Consider the following 24,635-nt stretch of genomic DNA (forward strand, 5'->3'; position numbering starts at 1 on the left):
ATAGGAGTAGCTGACGAGCATGCAGTCCACCTGATGGTAAGTGGCTACTGCCGCCCATGGACATCTGTAATGAACCCCAGATAGGATTAGATATTCCTTCCTGAGGTCGGCTACAGATGCGCCGCTATCCCTGAGGACTAAGCTGGAACGCTTCGGAAAAGTACGAGTATGTCTCCCTTATCACACCCTTCAAACGAGAACACAGCAGCGCTTAACACTGCTATTTTTAGGTAGAAATAGGTGTGGCGGTGGTGCCGCCGGAGTCGAACCGCACAGGGTTCTACCACCTTCAAAATTCAAAATAGGTTCTTTACAGAGCACTTTTTGAATGTTATCACAACTAACAGCACTTCACAAGGTGTTTCGTTATGAAGAAGAAGATTTCAAAATCAAAATATACAGTTATATATGCTTTATTTTTGTGATTGTTTCAGGTTACGCAAATCTAAAGTGGTTAAAAGGTCACTTAAAAGCAGCTCATGATAAACCAAAAGAAGTTGAAAATGGTTTAGAAACGAAAGGTATTAAATAAGGCTACATTTAATTTATGTATATTTCTGAAAAATAGAAGTGCCTGTTATAAAACTTAATCTATTTTCAGCATTTGTATATTTATCTGGCCGGGGATCGAATCCGAGTCCCTCTGCGTGTTGATAGCTGCACATATGTTAAATATTACTCACTAGGCTTTATCGAAGTGTTTAATCCCTATATTTCAGAAACCTCTCCTACCCCAGTTCACTCTCCAGTCGCTAAAAGAACAAGAAGTGCTGTGAAGAAGAATGATTGTCAGAAAGAGAAAGGTTATTTTTATTTATAACTCCGTCTCAGTTTTTTAACCTCTGAGGGGCCTTAGCACGAATTGTAGTTCCAACATAGTTTTTAACCCCTCAAGGGTTTTAGCGCGAAATAAAGTTCCAATTTAGTTTTGTTAAACTATTCGGGAGCATTGATGCAAATTATAGTAACGTTTTAGTTTTTTAAAGACTTCGAGGGTTTTAGTATGTATTATAATTCCGAATTAGTTATTTAAACCCTTGGGAGACATTAGCGCGAACTATATTCCTGATTTAGTTTTTAAACCCCTCAGGGGCGTAAGAGCGAATCTTATAGCTCCAACATCGATTTTTAAACCCCTCGGGGGCATAACGCTAATGAAAAAGTTAGTATTCTAGGTGTTGTTTCATATACCTTTATTAATTTACTCTTTCAGATAAAAATGCCGAAGAAAAAACATCAGACGATCCTCCTCCAGAAACAACTGAAACGGTAGGCTTTTTGTTATAAAAACTCGGTTGAAATTATACCTACTTACCTTCAAGAAATATAAAAAAAAAGATTGATTTTTTTATTTACAAGTTTTTATATAATACGTTTTTACCACGCTTTTATTAGCTTGGGTTGTATGTATGTATGTATGTATGTATGTATGTATCTATGTAACGGAAAATTTGAACTCGATTTTTACCCACTTTGAACGGTCCGATTAATTTAAAATTTTGTACAATTATCAAGAACCAATGACAATGCACGATTTTAATAATTTTATCCCAATTTCCTCATCAGGATCGTCAGGAATCAGGATTAACGATTTTCCTTGTGCGATTTTAGCGTGGTTTTTAGTTTTTAAACTATGTATAATTATTTATATATACGAGCATGCAATCCACCTGATGATAAGTGGCTACTGCCGTCCATGGATATCTGTAATCAACCTTACCTTTACCCTATCTTTGAAGGTGGTAGAACCCTTTGTGGTTCGACTCCGGCGGCACCACCGCCACACCTATTTCTACCTAATAACAGCAGTGTTAGACGCTGCTGTGTTCCGGTTTGAAGGGTGTGGTAAGGGAGACAGACTTTTCCGAGGCGTTCCAGCTTAGTCTTTAGCGGAGGATCTGTGGCCTGTATGCTCGTTTGCTAATTCAATTACCATTTAAACAGAAATAAACTATCAATAACTAAATATTGATTATGTAAGGTGGCTAGATCTTTCATGGGTAATTGTATTCGCTACTACAATAAAATACTCGACCACATCTTAAATCTCACAAAAAAAAGTTTAAACTTGTCGTTAAACAAAAGCTATGTTAAAAAGCGTACTATAAGCTGAGTGAATATTTGACTGATAAAACGGTCTGAAGCAGATCCAGCTCCACATGTACCATTGGGTTAATTGTCATTGTATAAAACATTTTTATTTAAAGATATGTGTTATGGAGTTTCTTTCGCCGCTTCTTCTCCATACCGAAACACCTTGTGAAGTGGTGGTAGATGTATTGACATTCAAAAAGTGCTCTTTAAAAATCCTATCTACACTAATATTATAAAGAGGAAAACTTTGTTTGTTTGTTTGGTTTTAATGAATAGGCTCAAAAACTACTGGACCGATTTTAAAAATTCTTTCACCATTCGAAAGCTATATTATCCACGAGTAACATAGACTATATTTTATATGAAACATATTTGATAAATAGATTTTGAGGCGGTACAAAGTTTGCCGGGTCAGCTAGTTTTGAATTAAAAAAAATGATTTGATTTCATTCGATTTACTTTTCTCCAGAAAGAGCTTGAAATGGAGATCAAAACGGAGGTGAAACAAGAGGTTGTGGACAGTAGCGATGATGAGATATGGATCCTGCAGACCGGAGACGAGGACGCGACAGGACGCTTGCAGAAATTACTGCAGAGTGTTAAGGTACTAGCCGACTAAGGCGGGATAGGGGCGTCCAGGGCCGGATTTAAGGGAGGGCAACCGGGGCCCCCACAAAAGAGGGGCCCCCACAATAGAGACGTCGGATTTTTTTTTACATCCGACTAGTAAACATTAGTAAAAAATATATTGGTATATATATATATATTTTCCTTTGACATTTTTTTTCGCTGTTTCACTTTTATCTACAGTACTTTGTACAAACATGAATACTAGAAGATTCTACCTGCGTTTGACAATAAAATATTTATTGAAAACTCAACTGAAAAAATTTTTCATTTTATTCGGAAAATAATTTGCGGCCAGGGGGCCTCCACTCCTTTGTTGCCCCAAGGCCTCTAGACCACTAAATCCGGCCCTGGGGGCGTCAAAGGGATCTTCGGGTCACCGGTCTTGAGGTGGTCTCCAAACTCAATTGCTAACCATTCTAAACTATTTTTATAACATAGGAGTAGCAGACGAGCATGCATTCCACCTGATGGTAAGTGGCTACTGCCGCCCATGGACATCTGTAATCAACCCCAGATAGGATTAGATACCTACCTGAGGTCGGCCACAGATGCGCCGCTACCCCTGAGGACTAAGCTGGAACGCCTCGGAAAAGTATGTCTCCCTTACCACACCCTTCAAAACGGAACACAGCAGCGCCTAACACTGCTGTTATTAGGCAGAAATAGGTGTGGGGGTGGTGCCACCGGAGTCGAACCACAAAGGGTTCTACCACCTTCAATTATTATTGGCGGAAAACTAGTCTTACGCACCGAGCGGTAACTTCCACTTACAAACTGGGTGGGCATTTCAAACTATTCCCTGGTAAACTCTGTGGTAAGGGAGACATACTTTTCCGAGGCATTCCAGCTTAGTGCTCAGGGGTAGCGGCGCATCTGTGGCCGAACTCAGGTAGGAATATCTAATCCTATCTGGGGTTGATTACAGATGTCCATGGGCGGCAGTAGCCACTTACCATCAGGTGGACTGCATGCTCGTCTGCTACTCTTATATTATAAAAAAAATATTCAAAAATATCTTCTGCTGACCTTTTGTGCTGAATTTGATATGCTTTTTGAAATTTTTCTTTTGTATGTCTATTACATCTTAATGTTTGTGTTATATTCTTTGTAGATTAAAAATGAAGACGAGCCTGAAGTTACGAAGGTGCACAATTGTGCTAATTGCAGGTAATTACAATTACTTTGTCCCTGTAGTCCCGGGACTAGAATAGGGCTACGGTATCCCCTGCCTGTCGTAAGATGCGACTAAAAGGGGGCTTCCGGGGTTGCCGGCGGCAAGAGTGGGAGCTCGAACCGTCCAAAATAAATAAAGAACAAAAAATTCACACAACAATTTAACCCCATTTCATCCCCTTAAGTGTTAATTAAAACAAGGTTGTCTATGTACTTTCTGAGAGCTTAAACTATCTTCATATAACATTTCATCAAAATCTGTTAATTATTTTAGATGTGAAAGCATGACATTATATTTTGCTCCTAGTACTTTATGTCTCATCGTTTTCGTAACATTATTATATTCTGTCTGATTTCTACTATTTTAATTTATATTACAACGAGCTTTTGCCCGCGGCTTCGCTCGCGTTATGTAGTATCATCCCCTATTTTATCCCCTTGGGGGTAGAATTGATCAAAATCCTTTCTTAGCGGATGCCTACGTCATAACATCTACCTGCATGCCAAATTTCAGCCCGATCCGTCCAGTGGTTTGAGCTGTGCGTTGATAGATCACTATGTCAGTCAGTCACCTTTGAGTTATATATATTTAGATAATTCAAAAACAAAAACAATACAATAATTGAAATATTTTAATTCTTATTTCTAGTACTTTTATTCTTTCTTTCTTCACTTTTAGTCAATCATTTACATCAACAGCGGGTTTGCTTGAACATAAGTGTGTTCGGCGCCGCGGTCGCAAACGGAAGCCGAAGGATGGACCTGTTTGTGTTCCGACTAAAGAGGATTTCTATAAGGTAAGACGTGGAGAGGTTAGTAAGATAGGTTAGGTTAGGTTAGGAAGCTGCGCCCCAAGTTGGAGGGCGTCTTGTCGTGGTGGGGGGGCTCAGTAGCCCGTTGTAATCCAGCAGCGGGTGAAGCTAAAGCGCTCCAGTGGAGGTTCTTTCCATAACGGAGGCATTGGCGTAGGACACTAGGGTGTCCTACGGGGTAGGAACCTAATCTTACCTGGGGTTACGTAAAAAGCTGTGAGCTTCCTAAGTTTTAAGAATTAAGTTATGGTATATGGCTGGCTTATTTAAGGTTGTATACAAATATTGTGTATAAATATATAAAAAAAAACTGTATATAAATTGTATATAAAAAGTGTATGTACATTTTGAAATATTCTGTTTAATTTTCAGCGAGCTCAAGGGAGGGTCAAGCTAGTATCAGTTAATAACGATTTATTGGTAGAGGTAAGTTGATCTGGATATGTGATCCATGAGTTTTATACGAAACACTAATTGTATACTCAATTTTAACCTTCTATATCTGCTAGAAGTGCCTTAACATTTTGATGATCGGTCAGTCTTAAGATATAGATCTGTGGGTCAGTCAGTGAGTGACAAAATTACCAACTTTGACTACTTGTAATTCTTAAACCACTGGTTCAAATTGAATGAAACTTGAAATATACCGTGTCTATACAAGCTTGCTTGGCTCCTGAAAATTCACGCTTCTAGCTTCATATACAACGAAGTTACAGGGGGTAAAAAATGGGCCGAATTGCTTCGAGAGAAGCATGTTACGGCCGTGCCGCTTTTTTTGGCTCGACTTGGCGGAGGCAGATATACTCGTAACAACTTTTTAAGGAATGCAATATGATACTGCTTATAATAAAAATCTCTAAGTAAAGTTTTCAAGAGATACGTAAAGGCTCATTTAATTTGAAACATGGAAATTTGTCACGTTGATTTACAAATCCAATTACAAAATTAGTTATGCACCTTTGATTAGGGCCAGATTTTGGAGATCTCGGGCATGGGGGCACTGGGACATCATAAAGCGGAGGCCCCTATTTTTTTCGAATAAAGAAAACAGGTTTTTTTTGTGTATATATTGGCAAACCTTATTAAATAAATAAATAAATAAAAGCAGACAGTTTAAAGGAAAAAAATAGTGAAAGTTGCTGATCTCTAAATATTGTTTCTCTTCCAACGTTTTTGTGAAAGCCCTATGGAAGAAGCCTTGCCTGCCCGCCCCTAAATCAAACCCTGCTTTTAGATACTACTAACTACTCTATTTACGTCTATCTTCTATTACAAGTTAATCGTTTGAGCTTTGTCAATCCAGAGACCCCGTAAGAAGCGAAACCGTCAACCCACTTCGGATCCTCAAATCGTTACCTGCCACAACTGTAATGAATCCTTCACGTCAAAAGTTCGTCTGAAATTTCATATGTAAGTTGTATGTAAGTTATTTATGCGATATATCATATACCCTTCCACGTGTTACACATAAATACTTAGAGCATTTAGTCTTTATCATGAAAATAAATCATTATATATATATATTTCTTATGTGCGTGTGTATGTCACTGAACTCCTCCTAAACGACTGGACTGATTATGATGAAATTTGTTGTGTGTGTTCAAGGGGACTTGAGAATGGTTTAGATTCACAATTTAGTCCGTGGGAAAAGGTTTTTCTCAATTGGGAGGTCTAATTTTTAATTCGTAAGTAGTTATAGAATCGGAAACTATGCATTTGATCAAGTGATGATCTTTAGCAAAGTTGTTCTTTCAAATACCAATTTTCGAGAGATGGCACTACTGTCATTCCAATGCAGGTACAAATTTTCCGTTTTATGTAAGTCATATTTTTGTTTTAAAATGCGGGCGAAGCCGCGGGCACCACTAGTAGATTTTAAATTCAAAATAAATTATTTTAAAGAGAATAGTAACACTTCAGAGCTATGAATATTTTTATATCCTTTTCAGAAGTTATTCTTTTTCATTTTTGTCTTTAGTAATATTTCCGTTACCTTTACAAATTAACGATATTGATGATCTGCGTAGTTCGTTGATAATGGGAATCGTGACGACAGGTCCATTCTTGACCATGCAGTCAACGAATGATGAATTTATATTTTGGATTTTTCTGGGTGGGTTTCTGGTGAGTGGTTTTCCTGTGTACTTGTCTTTATGAGTATGTGTGTTGTCATCTACATAACCCACGTTATCGGCAAAATTAGCATATGACTGTGCGCCTTCTCATTCTGAGAGGAGACCTGTGCCCAGCAGTGGGACAGTAATGGGTTGATGATGATGATGATGATGTGTGCCCGAAGAGTTTTTGATTCCTTTACTACCCTCTCCTATCCCTTCCTTTTCCCCAAGGCAATTCCACGAGACCAACACCTTCCTAACCCCGACCGGGGAGTACCAGTGCCCAGAGTGCGATGGTACTCAGTTCCCCACTGAGAGCGAGCTGTTCGACCACGTACACTTCAAGCATGATAAGCAGAAGCGCTGGCAGTGTCCCGTCAAGGATTGCGGGAAGACGTTCTTCCTCAGGTATGGTATTTCTTCTAAAATATCAATCATCAGGTCAGAGTAGTGGAATTGTTTTTTTTTATTTGTTGTTGAACTATTTAAGTTTGCAGTTTACCTTTTTTTATAATATAGGAGTAGCAGACGAGCATGCAGTCCACCTGATTGGAAGTGACTACTGCCAGTCATGGACATCTGTAATCAACCCTAGAGAGGAATAATAGGATAAGACATTCCTACCTGATATGGGCCAAAGATGCCCCGCTACCTTGAGGACTAAGCTGGGACGCCTTGGGGATGTATGTCGCCCTTGCGTTGCCCTTCAAACCAGAACACAACAGCGCTTCACACTGCTGTTATGAGGCAGAAATAGGTGTGGCGGTTGTGCCGCCGGAGTCGATCCACAAAGGGTTCTACCACATTCAAAAGTGATTTATACTTAGGGCTCTTTTCTCAAAATCTTCTTGAAATTCCCTGTATATTGTTGTTGTGTGTTCCCGGACCCAGAGCGACGCTAACGAAACACAGCCGCACGCACACAGACACGCGGCGGTACGCGTGCGAGACGTGCGGCAAGCGGTTCCTGGACAAGCAGACCCTGGACGAGCACGGCGTCACGCATCTACAGGTAGCTGATTGCTCCTAGGGTGTCTGTCGCTGGACCCAGAGCGACCCTGACAAACACAGCCGCACGCACACAGGCACAGGGTGGTGCGCATTTTTAAGGTAGTCCGCGCCAAACTTCTAGTCCGCTCTGAAGTTGTTGCGCGCATGTTTAGTTAGCATATAACGTAAGTGCACACTAACGCAGCTATGTCCTCGCGGGCGAGTGCGGGCAGCGGAGGGTGGTCCCGAGCTGTAATAATCTCGCTAATATCTACAATTTGCTGTTGCCACGCGACTCGTTTCTATATTCAGAGCGGATTAGGAGTTTGATACGGACTCTACATCTAAAAACAAAGAAATAAAACTTCAGTATGAAGAATGGAATACATACACAAGAATACGTTTTAAATGTACAGGGCATTACACACTTTATTTATTTTAACTCTTATTTTGTTTTTACTTATCTATCTATCTATTTTATCTTTTTCCTTGTCCTATACCTTTAAACATCTAAATAACTTTCCGTTTAATCCTCAATATGCTTCTCCTGTTTACTTTTTTATTTATCTATTTATTCTCTATCTTCTTATTTGTCATTCTCTTCTGCCATTTTATTATCTTATCCCTTTCTGTTTTACATATTATTTCCTTTTCCGTCTCCACTATTTTTATCTTTTTAAACTCTTCTACTAAAATACCTTGCTTCAACTCCACGTACCATAACGAAACGCCCCTTCACATCTACCTCAATTTATTCTACAACAAGTTGCACTTCACGTACCATAACAAAACACTCCTCTAAAACCTCGATCAGTTCTTCAACAAATTGCAAGATCAGTCGACATCAATCCTCAGATTAAGCCCTTCCAATGCCACATCTGCCTGAAGCAGCTGACCCGTCGCTCTCGTCTCCGGATGCACCTCCGAGCTCATGAAGAGGAGCTGCGGCCGAAGTTGGTGCTGGTGTGTGCGGTCTGCTGCCGGGCTTTCAGGGACCATGTGGAGGCTCAGGTATTTGGTATTCTGGTTTCTGGGCAGCTGAAGGAAGCGAGGGTGCTGTTTAGATTGGCTGACTAAACCTAAGGGTTTACTTTACAAATTAGATTTTGAAGGTGGTTCGTCTCTGGCGGCACCGCCGTCACTATTTATGTCTATTAACAGTAGTGTTAAGCGTTACTGTGTTCTGGTTTGAAGAGTGTGGTAAGGGAGACAGACTTTTCCGAGGCGTACCAGCTTAGTCCTCAGGGGTAGCGGCGAGTCTGATCTCAGATAGGAATATGTAATCTTATTTGGGGCTGATTACAGATGTCCATGGGCGGTAGTAGCCACTTACCATGAGGTGGACTGCATTGCATGCTCGTCTGCTACTCCTATATTATAAAAAAAAATATACGAAACGCGTCGTGTAAGTGTTTCTACCTTAACACCTTGCAAACCAGAAGACAACAGCGTGTAACACTGGTGTTATGAGACAAAAAACGTTGTGACAGCGGTACCACAATCTTGTCACGAAAGGCTCAATCACTTATCAAGACGCTAGTAGCGTTACCTCATATGTATACCTGTATCTGTACCCAACTATTCCTCTTGGGTCACTTAGGGTTTAATTCTTTAGAGGTCCGTAGAAACCTCAACCAAATTGAAATTATGTGCAAGATTTTACATAATGCTGTTGAGGCGCAGGAACTTCACAATCAGCTTTGCCGAATATTTGTCCCAGACAGTTTGAACGAAGCCGAAAGCACAAGTTATTTGTGGTTCCGCCTTCCCGCACTGTGTCGCGCGCTAACACACCTGTTCCGCGCACACTTGCGACATTGAACGCGCTCATGGATCATTATCCGAACTGTGATGTGCTTGCTGATGACTGGAAGCTGATCATGTCTGTATGCTTGGAGTTCTGTGAGTTGTCTGTATGTTAGATCTGTCTAGTTAGTGTAAGTGGCCTCGGCCGTTCTAATTAGACCAATAAAATAAATAAATAAATAAATATGTTATAACAGGAGCACGCATCGAAATCAGCGGAATGTTTAACAGCGTTTACAAGCGAACTGAAGGACGATACCGAAGCGGTGACAGAACAACTGTCGCCCACCAGCGGTGTCGTCAGACACACTATCAGGATTGTTGGTAAGTACATTTCGATTTATAATTTATTATATACAATGAAAAGTATCCAAATATTTTTAATTTTGATTATATATCATGTTGCTATGATTATTCTGTCATAACTGTCACCGATTGTTATTAATTGCACTTATTTTGTTTTTTTTTAACGTATATGCATTGGTTAAATTAATAGTTAAGTTATTTACATAAATTAATACATTGGTTTTAATATAACTTAACTATACTGAGTAAATCCCAAAGTAATATTTACCAGAGCACTAAGTTAGTGACCTCAATTATGATGTCATAATATGATTACGTCAGTTATGATATATTTGATGTCGTAGAACATTGATGTTGAAATGAACATAACGTCATTGACCCGTGTCAGACATAGTACAAACATTTGAACATATATTTGAACAAATGTTGAACACAGTGAAGTACTAAGTAATGTTGCTTCAAATATTTGCACTTTGCCATTTGGTGTCGATTTTTCGAGCGTACATCTTCAAGTATGTGTGGAGTCTGCTACACATGCGCAAAATCCAGTTGCTAGGAGACCATGACATGAGTGACAGGTCAAAAAAAATAAAGAAATAAGTGTTCTAATGTGTGAGCTAAGTCTTTGTTCAAATATTTGTTTATGTCTATCACGGGCCATTGGTGAAGGTAATATCGACTTACTACGTGACTATAAGAACGTCAATAGACATCAATAATGACGCCAAAGATGGTATCGGTGTTGACGTCGATTATGACGTCACTGCTGTCGTCGATAACATAGGTGACATTGATGATGACGTCACAGTAGGTCATTAGACCTCAATAATGACGTCACAGAACGTGTCAGCGCTGACGTCGATTATGACGTCACTGCTGTCGTCGATAACATAGGTGACATTGATGATGACGTCACTAGTGAAATCAATAATGAGATATATTTCAAACCAGAATCGCCTAAGCTAAGCAAGCCAATAGACCGAGAAGTGGTCGATACAGAGAGCGAAGCGTTGTTATCAGCTCTAGAAGACTCTGCAAGACCGATCATACGGGTGGTCAGGATTGAGAAGGCGTTCAGATGCGAGTACTGTGAGGAGTGAGTGGCTTTGGAACTTGTTTAATACTATAGAACCAGCAGATGAGCATTCAGACCATCTGAACCAGAACACAGTAGTTTGGTTTGAAGAGTGTGGTACGGGAGATATACTTTTCCAAGGAGTTCCAACTTAGTCCTCAGGGGTAGCGGCGCATCTGTGGCCGACCTCAGGTAGGAATATCTAATCCTATCTGGGATTGATTACAGATGTTCATTGGCGGCAGTAGCCACTTACCATCAGATGGCCTGCATGCTCGTCTGCTACTTCTATATTATAAAAAATACATATTGTACATACGACGAGACAAAAAGCCATTTTAATTGTACAAACGGAGGGACAAGACGACATTATACAGAGGGTTGAACTTATACATCTTTTAGGGCGTTTGGGAAAAATGATGATAAATATTTTTTACTATTATCGTATTACATCATACCATAACCATTTTGCACCAATCGTTATATTTATAATATTATCTTTTTAATACGCTTTTATTAGCTTCAGACGTATGTATGTTGGTATGTTAGTATGTAACGGAATCTTTGAACATGATTTTAATCCCCTTCAAAACATCGGATTAACTTGAAATTTGGCATACTTATTAAGGACCGATGACAATTCAATATTTTAAACATTCTGACCCGTTATCCTTACTAGGATAATCAGGATCAGCGATTTTTGTTTTCCTGAGACCCGGAAGGTCTGCGTTAAGACCAATAAAGGAATCTACCAGGCGCGCCGATCACCTAACCTAACCTGACCTGACCTGACCTGACCTGACCTCAACTTCGACGCGTCCGTTGTTAATAGCATCATGAAGCGGTGTCTCATCATCCTTATTCAACATCTGCACCTTCCTTTAACAAGATTTCCACTATTTCATTGTTCCCATTTCTTGCTGCCAAATGTAAAGGCATATATGATTTCAGCTCATCGTCATAGTCACAACTTATATTATTAACTTGAGTTGTAAAATTAATTAAACTACTAACAGTTTTAAAATCTCTGCAGGCAGTAGCAACACAAAGAGAAGAAATTCTAGAATTATTTTTGATATTAACATCATCATGCTGTAATATTAAATCGATGATTGGACGACGTCCTTTTGAAATGGCTAGATGTAAAGCAGTTGACCGTTTTTCTCTTGAGTATTGCCATCAGCGCCTGTTTTTAAAAGATGCTCTATCATCCTTTTTCCGTGATTACTTTTATCCAAGATAGAGGACCTGGGATATGGTATAAATTATGAAAGAAAGCAGTTAGCATTGACAATTCGGATGTCATTCAACAACTCCTCTGGGATTTTCACGTTAACAATAAAAATAAACACCAATGTAAAACACCACTTCATACAGCTGTGTTAAACAATGACCCAATATTCATTTTTGCACTGCTAAGCAAAGGTGCTGATGCTGATTCGAAAGATAAACTTGATAATACGCTACGTAATAATCGTTAAAATAATCGCTAAAATAATCACTAAAAAATGAAAAATAAATAATAGTTAATAAAACTAAAAAATACGCTTTTATAAAAAAATCGACCAAAAAATGAAAAATAAATAATAGTTTAAAAAAACTAAAAAAATACACTTTTTATAGAAAATCCAACTAAAAAATAGAAAATATTTTTTTTTAATTTGAATAAAGAATAGTGTAAATAAGATAAAAATATTTTTTATTGTAAAAAAAGCGTGGGGTGCTTTTTAAGATATTATCAAAATGATAATCCTTCTACTCAGTATCTATCAATAAAGATTTATAACTATTGACACCATGCACCCCACGCTTTTTTGCTATAAAAAGTGTATTTTTTTAGTTTTTTTAAACTATTATTTATTTTTCATTTTTTGGTCGAATTTTTATAAAAGCGTATTTTTAGTTTTTTTAACTATTATTTATTTGTAATACACTTCATTTTAGTCTTCAATAGTCATCATAAACATAGATAATAGTTAAAAAATCCCAATCTAAATCACCTTGATACCTTTTCTATTTTCCCAGCGTCTTCTACCAGGAGGACGCCCTGAACACCCACCGAGGCATCCACAAGGGTGTCAAGAATCCTTTCACCTGTCACATCTGCAAAGTCAGCTTCGCCACATACTCCAGGTAGTATTATTTTTAATTCTGTTAGCATGCTCTTACATCTCTTTCTTATCCGTCTCACTCTTCTATCTCCCTCTCTTTCTCTCTCTATTTTCTCTCTCTTTCTGTGCATATGTCTGTAAGAAGACCACACCTATTAAGCACTGTCTAATAACAGCAATGTTAAACTTAATTCTTCCTTTAATTTGTCACATAACATTACTTCCCAGAATTTGATCCTTATAAGCGACAGTATCAGATAGTGGAATAATATAGAGGCTGTATTTTTTTCCTAATGAACTCGTTCGATTCCCGGCTAGGGAAAAGGATATTTTTTAAAAAGTAATGATGCAGTTTTAGTTTTTATCAAAATCGGCCTCAGAACTCCTTTCAGCATTTTTCGCTAATTCTTATAGTTTGGGATTTGGCCCTGAAGGCTCGTTTGAAAAATTCACCCTGTATATTTGTGTGCATGCGTGTAGACGTATGACTGTCTGTTCTTCTTTCTCTCTTTATGTATGCATGTGGGTATAACAACTCACACAACATGCCATCAAAAACAATGATTGTAAAAAAAATCCAATACGGGGGGTCAAAAATGGCCCGAATTGCTTCGAGAAAAGAATGGTATGGTCGTGCCGCTTTTTTTGGCTTGACTTGGCGGAGGCACTGCCGTGCCTCCAGATGACTCTATGCCCCTCTTTCTCTGTTTACATATGTATCTCTCTCTTTCTTCCTGTATGTATTTGTGTCTACCAGATGTACAACCCACAAGACGACCCACGGCTTCTACAAGCGTTCCCTGGCCGATGCAAAGAAACAAACAGATAATCCTCAGCCCGAAGCGGGGCCGTCTGCGACTGGGATCCTCGGATACGGCGGCTTTCCTGTCGTGAAGCATTTCTTGTGCGAGGTAACACATATTTATCTTGCCTTGAAATTTCTTCTATTTACAGATAAATAGGAAATAGTAGTTTTCCTGTCGTGAAGCATTTGCTGTGCGAGGTAACACATATTTTATCTTGTCTTGAAATTTCTTCAAGAAAAAAGGATACGGTGGTTTTCCTGTCGTGGAGAATTGTTCGTGCGAGGTAACACATATTTTTCTTGTCTTGAAATTTCTTTCATTGACAGATAAATAGGATATGGTAGTTTTCCTGCCTTGAAGAATTTTTTTGTGCGAGATAACATATATTTGTTCTTGTCTTGAAATTTCTTCAAATAAACAGTAGGTATACGGTGGCTTTCCTGTCGTGAAGCACTTTTTGTGCGAGGTAACAAAGGTTTTTTAAAGGTGATAGTCGTTAGACTTCGGAGGCACTATCGCCACGCCTATTTCTACCCCATAACAGCAGTGTTAGGCGCTGCTGTGTTCTGGTTTGAAAGTAAGGGAGACATACTTATCCGAGGCGTTCCAGCTTAGTAGCTTAGTAGTTAGCTAGCACAGGTAGGAATCCTATCTGGGGTTGAGTACAGATGTCTCGCATGGACATCTGTACTCAACTCGATAGTAGTAGCCACCTACAATCAGGTGGACTGTTTGCTGGTCTGCTACTCCTATATAAAAGTCGAACCACAAATCTATTGCCTTCAATGTTTTGTTTATGTTTCAGTGTTACGTATGAATAATATAATAAAAAAAAAAAATTAAAGAATTTTGATATTTTGTTTTGTAAGTTTCAAAATTATATATAAATTACAGGATTATATATATATAATTAAATTTATTATATACAGGACTGTGGGAGATCGTATCTGCATTGGACATACCTACAAGTGCACCGTCGTATGAAACACGCGAATGAAAACTTTATTTTCAAGTGTAACCAATGCGATATGACGTTTCCTAACAGGTGAGCGTTTAGTGATGTTCCGGTTGTATCCGTATACGTAGATATCCGTTGAGAAAAGATTTATATTCGTATCTGTTTAAAACATTTACATATCAACTGGTTAAATTACTCTTTAGCTTTAAATGACTAGGGCCGATTTTTCAATTCTCAAATTACTCTCCAGATAGTTAACTGACGTGTAAAATTAACTGGCTGTTTAACAAAGGAGTAAAAATTTTCAATTTTTCAATAATTTTTTTTCCGAGCAGTAGCTATCTATCTGTTGTCTATGCATTTCTGTTGCTAATTTCACTCTAAATGTACGCAAGCGAGAGCACATATACAATCACTGCAATGTTAGACTGAAACAAAGGCAGAAGTTAAAGATTTACATTGACATACACGTCAAAAGGGACATCAATTGTGTTTGTTGGTGCATATTTGCGACTTGGTGTTCGTTTCTTTATTTGTGTATCAGGGTTAAAATGTATTACTAATGTATACGACTTCGCATTTGAATATAATTTCTATTAGATTAATCATTTAATTGCTTGTTTTTCCGAACATCCGTATCCGAATTCGCGAAGATTCGTGATTCAAGTATTTATATCCGGATCCGTTACTTTTTAGCGGATCTTTAGTTTGCATAATATGATGTTTAGTTTTTCTTGACCAGTTGGAGTGTAGCCTATCATAGGAAGAAGGTACACGGGAAGACCGTGCAAGAGGATGGTGGGGTAACGAAAATAGCCAGAGAAGATTATAGGTAAGTGCACTACTGCAGGGGTCAGCAATCAATTTTATTTGGAGTCCAGAAGATTAAAATGAAATATATTTTTAGCATCAGAAGTGGAAAATTATTAAAAAAAATAAAAAAAATAACAGAAAAGTTCATTTATTGAAAAATAACAATTTAAGTAAAATTTAAATCAAATAAGAACTAAGTAAAATCGACACAAATAAATAACGAAAACAAATACTGCAAACTTCAAAGAAATTAAATAATAATAAAAAAAAGAATAATTGGAAACAAAAAAATGGCTTACATGACCTTAATAACGATCTACACTGATTTTCCCAAACGTCCGTACAGTCCAGCGCTCACGAGCAAAATGCCCTTTTAATTCTGAGTACCCTCCTTATATAGTCCCTCGCCAGGTAGTTGATGACGTTGCATGCGAACTCCTTACACGGCCTCTCCTGACGTTGAGTCGTCCTCGACGCAAATCCCTTGAGTTCCGCTGGGACCTGCGGCCGCAGAGGTCGGTGAGCCGTCATCTACGTCGTCATCAAGCAAGGGCATGGATAGGTTACTTGTAGGACCAGCCTCAATTGGTAAAGTCTCTTCTTCAATGCTAGTTTCATCTAAAACAAAGAAACCATTCCCCACAATTCATGGAAGAAAGTTAAAAACGTTAGACCTAACAGACCTATCAGAATATCTCCAGTCAATCAATTCATTCATCGTTCTTTCATTCTCATAAAAGTGAAACAAATAAAACAAATTGTATTCCTGTTTTTCATAAGGCCTTTATACTTCGATCTTGATAGTAGACTTCACGATGTTCAGTAACATAGTCCTGTAATATGGCCCCAGGCCCGTTCATACGAACGCATTCCACACGCAGACTATAGTCAAACGTGTGAAGCTTCCCGACAAGCAGACCACATTCATGCGAGTCGAGGCTTCCAAATACGCTGACCATCGTCACACGCATTAGGGCATCTCAACGTGCAGAGCGAATCATACAAGTGAGGAATACTAATCATCCATGATTCACCATAAAGGCTTACATAGGAACTCGTATAGCAAATATTCATCCGTGGTTCACCATAAGGGCTTACACAGGAACTCGTATAGCAAATATTCATCCGTGGTTCACCATAAGGGCTTACACAGGAACTCGTATAGCAAATATTCATCCGTGGTTCACCATAAGGGCTTACACAGGAACTCGTATAGCAAATATTCATCCGTGGTTCACCATAAGGGCTTACACAGGAACTCGTATAGCAAATATTCATCCGAGGTTCACCATAAGGGCTTACACAGGAACTCGTATAGCAAATATTCATCCGTGGTTCACCATAAGGGCTTACACAGGAACTCGTATAGCAAATATTCATCCGTGGTTCACCATAAGGGCTTACACAGGAACTCGTATAGCAAATATTCATCCGAGGTTCACCATAAGGGCTTACACAGGAACTCGTATAGCAAATATTCATCCGTGGTTCACCATAAGGGCTTACACAGGAACTCGTATAGCAAATATTCATCCGTGGTTCACCATAAGGGCTTACACAGGAACTCGTATAGAAAATATTCATCCGTGGTTCACCATAAAGGCTTACACAGGAATTCGTATAACTCAGACATATAAAATTCACTTACTCTCAAAAAATGCGGCACATGTCTCTGGGGTCCACTCACCCCGCCACGGCACCATAAACTGCGCAGCAGCTTGCGTAATTTTCCCATAGTTGCCTCCAAGTAGGCGTAGAGTATAACGCCCACTAGGTAGGACCTCAACCACTTTATATGGACCACGCATACCGGAGTCAAGTTTACCTGAGGACTGAGAATACTTAATAACAAACACGAGGTCGTTAACATTATACTGTCGTGGTATGCACCGTCGCTGGTTAACCTGAACATTCTGTTTAGTTTGGTTACTTCGAAGAAGTTCGCGGGTCCTGCTCCTGGTGATTTCACGAAGAGCTTCTCGGTTAGGTGCCGAACCCTCAATTGCCACATCTCGTACTAGTGCACGAATCGCGGGAGTTGTTGACTCCGTGCCTATAAGGAGATTCAAAGGAGACACTCGCGTAGTCTTCTGTCGAGTTATGTTAAGCACCAGTTGTAGTTTCCACAAAGTCTCCGACCATTGTAAGTTCTTGTGGTTAGTCTGAATGCGTAACATGTTTAGGACAGTACGCATGTACCTCTCCGCCTGACCATTCGCCTGGTGCATTTCCGGAGTAATATAGTGCAGGTTACAGCCCAGTTCATTGATCCACGTTACAAACTCATTGGACTCAAACATGCGTCCTTTGTCTGTGACCATGAGTTTAGGCACTCCGAATAAAGAAACAACTTGAGTAATGACGCGCTTAAGTTCCGTGGAATCTTGACGACGAATGGGGTAAAGAAGGGTATACTTGGTAAAAGCGTCCACAATAAGAAGAATGAATTTGTAACCTTCTGATACTGGCAGAGGTCCCAAAGCATCAACATGAACTGTATCAAATGGGGTATCAGGTTTTTCCCACGAACTTATAATTTGCAAAGGAGCTCGAGGGACTCTTTTTTGAGAAATGCACACAAGGCAATGAGAGACATACTTGGAGACAAATCGCCTGAGACCAGGGAACCAAAAGTGTCGGAGAATGAGGTCAAGGGTTTTCTCAGCGTTAATGTGTTCATGTTCATCATGGAACACCCTCAAAAGACTAAGGCGGTGACCCTTTGGTATGTAACAGAGCAACCTTGTTTCCTGGCCTACCGGGACGTATTTGTAATACAGGATACCATTTAGTATCTTGTAACGATCGGGATCTAGCTTACCATCATGACATTTTTGAATAAGGTCTTGAGTTTCTTCATCAGCTGACTGAGCAATCTGAGCCCAGTTACGAGGTCTCGAAATTTGATTAACAAGAGCAGGATTGCGACTTAAATAGTCGGCATGAGGTAACATTATTCCCTTACGATACTCAATTGAAAAATTGAAATCTTGGAGATACATCCACCACCTCGCTACCCGGGGCAGAAGGTCCTTTTTACGTTCCGTGGATTTAAGTGCATTGCAGTCAGTAACAACTACGAATTTAAGGCCTATTAAGTAATGGCGAAAGTTTTGGAGTGCTTTAACGACAGCCAGAGTTTCCAACTCGTAGGAATGGTAATTACTTTCCGCGCCTTGAGTGGACCGACTAAAATACGCGACCACGTGTTTATTTGAGTCAGGGTGTACCTGTAGAAGGACGGCACCATATCCAATGCTGCTAGCGTCCGTATGAACTTCCGTAGGAAAGTCTGGGTTAAAGATTGTAAGAACCGGTTCGTTTGTTAATTCTTTAATTAGATTTAAACGAATGTTTTCACATTCGGAAGTCCAGTGAAACTTAACATTTTTATGAGTGAGAATAGCAATAGGGGCAGTCTTAGTTGCGTAATTTTTTATGTACTTCCTAAAGTAACCTGCAAGGCCCAACAGTTGTCGTACCTGCTTAACGTTTGCTGGCGGCAAGGTGTTAACTAGGGCTTCCACTTTACGAGGACTCGGCCTAACCTGACCCTGTCTTATAAGTCTACCTAAGTATTCGACTTCCGTAACTAGAAATGAACATTTGCCTAGATTAATGGAAAAACCCGCCATTGTAAGAGTCGTGAGTACCCGGCGCAATAGTTCAATTCCCTCACTTACAGAATTACTAAGAAGAAGTATGTCATCGACATAAACTAATACATTGCCTTCATTAATATGCGTGCGAAGGGTGTTATTAATAATTCGCTGATATACTACAGGAGAATTAGCTAAGCCATAAGGCATCTTGACATATTCGAAGTGTTCTTCTGGTGTCACGAACCCAGTCAAGTGAATAGACTCCTCTTTTAGGGGAATTTGGTGGAATCCCGTGGCCATATCGAGACAGCTGAAGAACTTGTAGCTGCCCAACATGTCGATATGGTCGTCGATTAATGGAAGAGGGTAGCGATCTTTGACGGTGATACGATTAAGTGCCCTAAAATCGACACAGAGTCTATCCGAACCATCACGTTTTCTTACGAGTATGATTGGACTTGCATATTCCGAGTTAGAGCGCCTAATAACTCCTTTCTCTAAGAGATCTTGAGTTATCTCGCGGACTTTAAGTTTTTCAGAATACGAGAGCCTATACGGTTTGTAAACGACAGGAGTTGAATTGGTAAGTCTTATCTCCATTTCTCCTGTTCGAACTGTGGTTGCAGCAGTTCCCGATATCAAAAATTGAGAGAATTCATTTATAACAGACCTAAGACTTTCCAACTCAGCGCCTTGTAAAGGTGTATTTAATTTAAACTGGTCGACTAATTCAACAACGTTAGCCGCCCTATTAACTTTATCAGAACGCGTGATGTATTGTTTATCTTTCGTGCGAATATAAGTAATTCCATCACGGTTCAACACATCAGTTCCGATTATGATGGGCACGTTCATAAAAGACGGTGGAACAACTATTAAATCTACTTCAATTGAGATGTCACTAAACTCTATTGTAAGAGTAACGTAAGACGTTGCGACTACTTCCCGATCACTAAGGCCCTTCAAAACGCAGTGCCTTGGCTTAGGCTGACACGTAAAATGTTTTAAAATGCCTGAAGAAATGAGAGACACATCGAGGGCTCCACTATCAATAAGAACATCTACTGGAATACCATCTATGATTGCTGAAGTTATGTCATTACTGGGTGAAATACCGGATTGGTAAGCACAAAGGTTGACATTGCGTTGATTACGTTGCTCGGACTTAGCTTTGATGAAGCATTTATTCTCAGTGTGTCCTGACTTCTTGCAAAATGTACAAGTATTACTTGAAGACGGCTGCACATTGGAAGTTGTCTCAGAAGGTATATGTGGCGGACGACTATTAGACATGTTGGATTTGGGTTGTCTACAGTTGCGACTGACATGACCGAATCGATTACAATTATAGCATTTAGGAACTGAAGCGCCAAGTGGTTTTGTTACATAACTATGTCTTTTATGTTCAACTACCCTATCCCGTTTTCCTGCTAAAGGCTTTGTGTAAATCGAAAGGAATGAAACGATAGTGTCGGGAGCCAGGTTAGCGTTGGCGGCCGCAGCGCGCACTTGTGCATTATCTATACCGCGTATCACTATAAGAGTTCTCAAATCATCACTTATCCCCCGAACTATCTTCAAACGCAATAGCGTACAACGAGCGTATTCAGCATAACTAGGGTACTTATCCGAAGTTTTATTCATTGCGTCAAACAAAATATTGGCATAGTCCAATTTACCAGGACAAAGAGGTATGAACTCGCGTTTAAAATTAGACCAAGTACGATCATTTGACACCCATTCACCTAACCACACCCTAGCGTCTCCCTTCAGACATGACGCTACACGCGACAAGCATTCGTGATCGTTCCATCCATTAGTTTCCCTGGCGCGATCCACCTCTTCACACCATGCTTCGATGCTATTAATTGATGGGTCGAAGTTGGAAACATAATAATGTTGCGACCTTGAAGGTTGCATTGTTTTAATTGCTTGCATCAAAGCATTAGCGAGGGTAGACGCCTCAGAACAAGGAGTACTAGATTCCACGGAGTGCTGTCGCGGCGCAACATTATCAGATATAGGAGTCGTAACTGCGGGTTGAACATTGATTTCATGAGCAGCTTGTGCTTTATCTTTAAGTGAACGCGTTTCGACAGGTGAAACATTCCGCGACCGTGACCTTAAACTAACGCGATGGTCACTGCGAGAACGACTACGCGACTCACGCCTAACCTGGGTACGCAACCGGTGTACTTCAGTATTGTGAGAATCAAGTCGATCTCGGACACGCAAGCCATTTCGTGAAGAATGACGCCTATTGCTCGAATCGTGATTCGGCCTATCACTACTAGAATTGCGTGATCTTCGTGAGGCAGGTCGAGCCCGACTGCGCGAATCGTCCACAAGATCACGCCTCCGTGGACTAGGAGTTCTCGTACGTCTCATTATAACAGTAGAAATGAACAACAAAACACACAAAATATCAAAAAAAATGAAGCAAGCAGTAATTGTAACAAGAAAAAATCAATTTCAAAAGTCAACGGTCTTTCAGGCGTTATTGTGAGCTTATGAGTCCTTTATCCCACTTCTGATTTTAGCATCAGAAGTGGAAAATTATTAAAAAAAATAAAAAAAATAACAGAAAAGTTCATTTATTGAAAAATAACAATTTAAGTAAAATTTAAATCAAATAAGAACTAAGTAAAATCGACACAAATAAATAACGAAAACAAATACTGCAAACTTCAAAGAAATTAAATAATAATAAAAAAAAGAATAATTGGAAACAAAAAAATGGCTTACATGACCTTAATAACGATCTACACTGATTTTCCCAAACGTCCGTACAGTCCAGCGCTCACGAGCAAAATGCCCTTTTAATTCTGAGTACCCTCCTTATATAGTCCCTCGCCAGGTAGTTGATGACGTTGCATGCGAACTCCTTACAATATTTAATATATATATATATATATATATATCCAGTAAGAAACTCAGTGGTATGTCTTTTCTTCATAATAATTACTATGGATAATTATTACTCTTAACTTCGAGAGACATTAACTTCCCGAATCCAAAAAAAAGCGTGTGTGTACTTATGTACATAAGAAGTTATACTTCTCTTCCCACAATTATGTTAAAAATAGTTTTATTGTGTCCTTTTATTTATTTATTCATTCATTCTTCATTGCCCATATTTAGAAAATAAATGTTGTACAAAAGGCGGAATCAGTGCTAAATAGCATTTTCTAAAATATTATTTATCTTGGCATTTACTAGGTATATAAAAAAAATCAATAATAAATAAATATTAAAACTGATTGTAACGAAACGCTCCATCGTAACCGTTTCTGTTACAACAATACTTTTTTCTAAGGAAGTGTAACTTCTTAAATGCAATAAATGTAACTTCTCAAGTTTATAATGTTTTTCTTTAATTGATTATCGTTAATAATCTCGACTTTTCTCGAATTTTTGACTCGTAATTTTAGTTTGATTTCCGCGTAAAATTAAAGAGTAGTAGTAAATAAAAAGAATATTTTCAAAAAAAGTTCGCATAAATTATTGTTGTTAAAAACGAATCATTTATGATTTTTAGGATACCATGCCGTGATTGTGATGAGATATTGCCAAACAAAACTGCGCTCTATAAGCATAGGAAGAAGGAGCATAGTGACGGATCACTCTGCGTGAATAGTAATGAAGGTAGATTGATTAGTTGATTCTTAAAACCTTATTGAACTGAAATTATAAACTTTACATGAGGACTCGCTGAATATCTGTTTAGTTTTAAAAATACGCGAAACCGCAGTTTTACGCGAATACGTAGTATACTGCTGCGGTTACTTAGTACTTTTTTATAATATAGTAGTAGACGAGCATGCAGTCCACTTGATGGTTAACTTTCCACTTAATCTTTTAAGTTTTGAAGGTTTGTGGTTCGACTCCTATTTCTACCTAATAACAGCAGTGTTAGGCGCTGCTGTGTTCCGGTTTGAAGGGTGTGGTAAGGGAGACAGACTTTCCGAGGCGTTCCAGCTTAGTTCTCAGGGGTAGCGGCGCATCTGTGGCCGACCTCAGATAGGAATATCTAATCCTATCTGTGGTTTACAGATGTCCATGGGCGGCAGTAGCCAGTTACCATCAGGTGGACTGTATACTCGTCTGCTACTCCTATATTATAATCTATTTCAGGTACTTTCAACACCAATCGTACGGCGTGCTCGAAGTGCGGACACAATTTTACGCAACCACAAGATTTGCAAAAACATTTAATGTAAGTTTTGTACTTTTATTAGTTTTTGTGTGTTATATCGGTAATTATGGAGGTCTATCAGATCAGATGCTTTGGTGCATGCAAGTGGCATCTTATCATGATACCTTTCAAATCCAAATTCATTAGGGGTATGATTCCATCGCATTCTACAGTCATTAGGTTTCCATACGTAGAAACTATAAAAATGTACGTTCATAATGTGTTTGTTCGTCGGTCCCTCACAGCCAATTTGCGCCGTTATATTAAATGCTTCTTCAATTATTCAAACCGGGAAGGTAGAGTCCGCGCCAAACTATTGACTACACGCAACAACTTCAGAGCGGACTAAAAGCTTGGCGCGGACTATACCACCACTAACTAACAGTGTGACTGTGGTACCTATCCGCCGAACCGTACAGTTTCTATCTCGGATCTCTCCACGGTGTCAGGTCTGTCCACGGCCACGAGTCTCGTCGCAAGCCGCACGCGTGTCCGCTCTGCACGCGATCGTTTCGGGCAGCGTCGGGTAGAGACGAGCACTTGCGAGTACATACCGGGGAGCGGCCCTACCCGTGCGACGTGTGCGGCGTGGCCTTCCGCCGGTGAGTGCGGGGTGAGGGGGACAGGGGGATAGGGGGAGCGGCCCTACCCGTGCGACGTGTGCGGCGTGGCCTTCCGCCGGTGAGTGCGGGGTGAGGGGGACAGGGGACAGGGGGAGCGGCCCTACCCGTGCGACGTGTGCGGCGTGGCCTTCCGCCGGTGAGTGCGGGGTGAGGGGGACAGGGGGATAGGGGGAGCGGCCCTACCCGTGCGACGTGTGCGGCGTGGCCTTCCGCCGGTGAGTGCGGGGTGAGGGGGACAGGGGGATAGGGGGAGCGGCCCTACCCGTGCGACGTGTGCGGCGTGGCCTTCCGCCGGTGAGTGCGGGGTGAGGGGGACAGGGGGATAGGGGGAGCGGCCCTACCCGTGCGACGTGTGCGGCGTGGCCTTCCGCCGGTGAGTGCGGGATGAGGGGGACAGGGGGATAGGGGGAGCGGCCCTACCCGTGCGACGTGTGCGGCGTGGCCTTCCGCCGGTGAGTGCGGGGTGAGGGGGACAGGGGACAGGGGGAGCGGCCCTACCCGTGCGACGTGTGCGGCGTGGCCTT

The 24,635-nt window shown here is 40.1% G+C and overlaps 2 protein-coding genes across 2 annotated transcripts in view; one reads left to right on the forward strand and one right to left on the reverse strand.

Moving 5' to 3' along the window:
- LOC140748730 (uncharacterized) overlaps positions 1–24,635 on the forward strand; it is a 35,725-nt gene that overhangs the window by 3,995 nt on the left and 7,095 nt on the right. Inside the window, exons 5-24 of the mRNA XM_073081585.1 lie at positions 435–521; positions 720–803; positions 1,214–1,269; positions 2,564–2,698; positions 3,836–3,891; positions 4,577–4,694; positions 5,082–5,135; positions 6,013–6,119; positions 7,058–7,234; positions 7,718–7,838; positions 8,672–8,827; positions 9,820–9,946; positions 10,880–11,024; positions 13,029–13,136; positions 13,872–14,025; positions 14,850–14,965; positions 15,621–15,710; positions 22,832–22,938; positions 23,428–23,509; positions 23,938–24,090. Coding sequence (XP_072937686.1) covers positions 435–521; positions 720–803; positions 1,214–1,269; positions 2,564–2,698; positions 3,836–3,891; positions 4,577–4,694; positions 5,082–5,135; positions 6,013–6,119; positions 7,058–7,234; positions 7,718–7,838; positions 8,672–8,827; positions 9,820–9,946; positions 10,880–11,024; positions 13,029–13,136; positions 13,872–14,025; positions 14,850–14,965; positions 15,621–15,710; positions 22,832–22,938; positions 23,428–23,509; positions 23,938–24,090 — 2,233 coding nt within the window. The remainder of the gene's footprint in view (positions 1–434; positions 522–719; positions 804–1,213; positions 1,270–2,563; positions 2,699–3,835; positions 3,892–4,576; positions 4,695–5,081; positions 5,136–6,012; positions 6,120–7,057; positions 7,235–7,717; positions 7,839–8,671; positions 8,828–9,819; positions 9,947–10,879; positions 11,025–13,028; positions 13,137–13,871; positions 14,026–14,849; positions 14,966–15,620; positions 15,711–22,831; positions 22,939–23,427; positions 23,510–23,937; positions 24,091–24,635) is intronic.
- On the reverse strand, positions 17,269–18,049 carry LOC140748778 (uncharacterized). The gene has a single exon (XM_073081649.1). The coding sequence runs from the start codon at positions 18,010–18,012 to the stop codon at positions 17,332–17,334; it is 681 nt and encodes a 226-aa protein (XP_072937750.1). The 5' UTR covers positions 18,013–18,049; the 3' UTR covers positions 17,269–17,331.

Source organism: Epargyreus clarus, unplaced genomic scaffold (genome assembly GCF_041222505.1).
Source record: "Epargyreus clarus isolate Ecla_fem2 unplaced genomic scaffold, WU_Ecla_fem_2.2 ptg000016l, whole genome shotgun sequence".
NCBI lineage: Eukaryota > Metazoa > Arthropoda > Insecta > Lepidoptera > Hesperiidae > Epargyreus > Epargyreus clarus.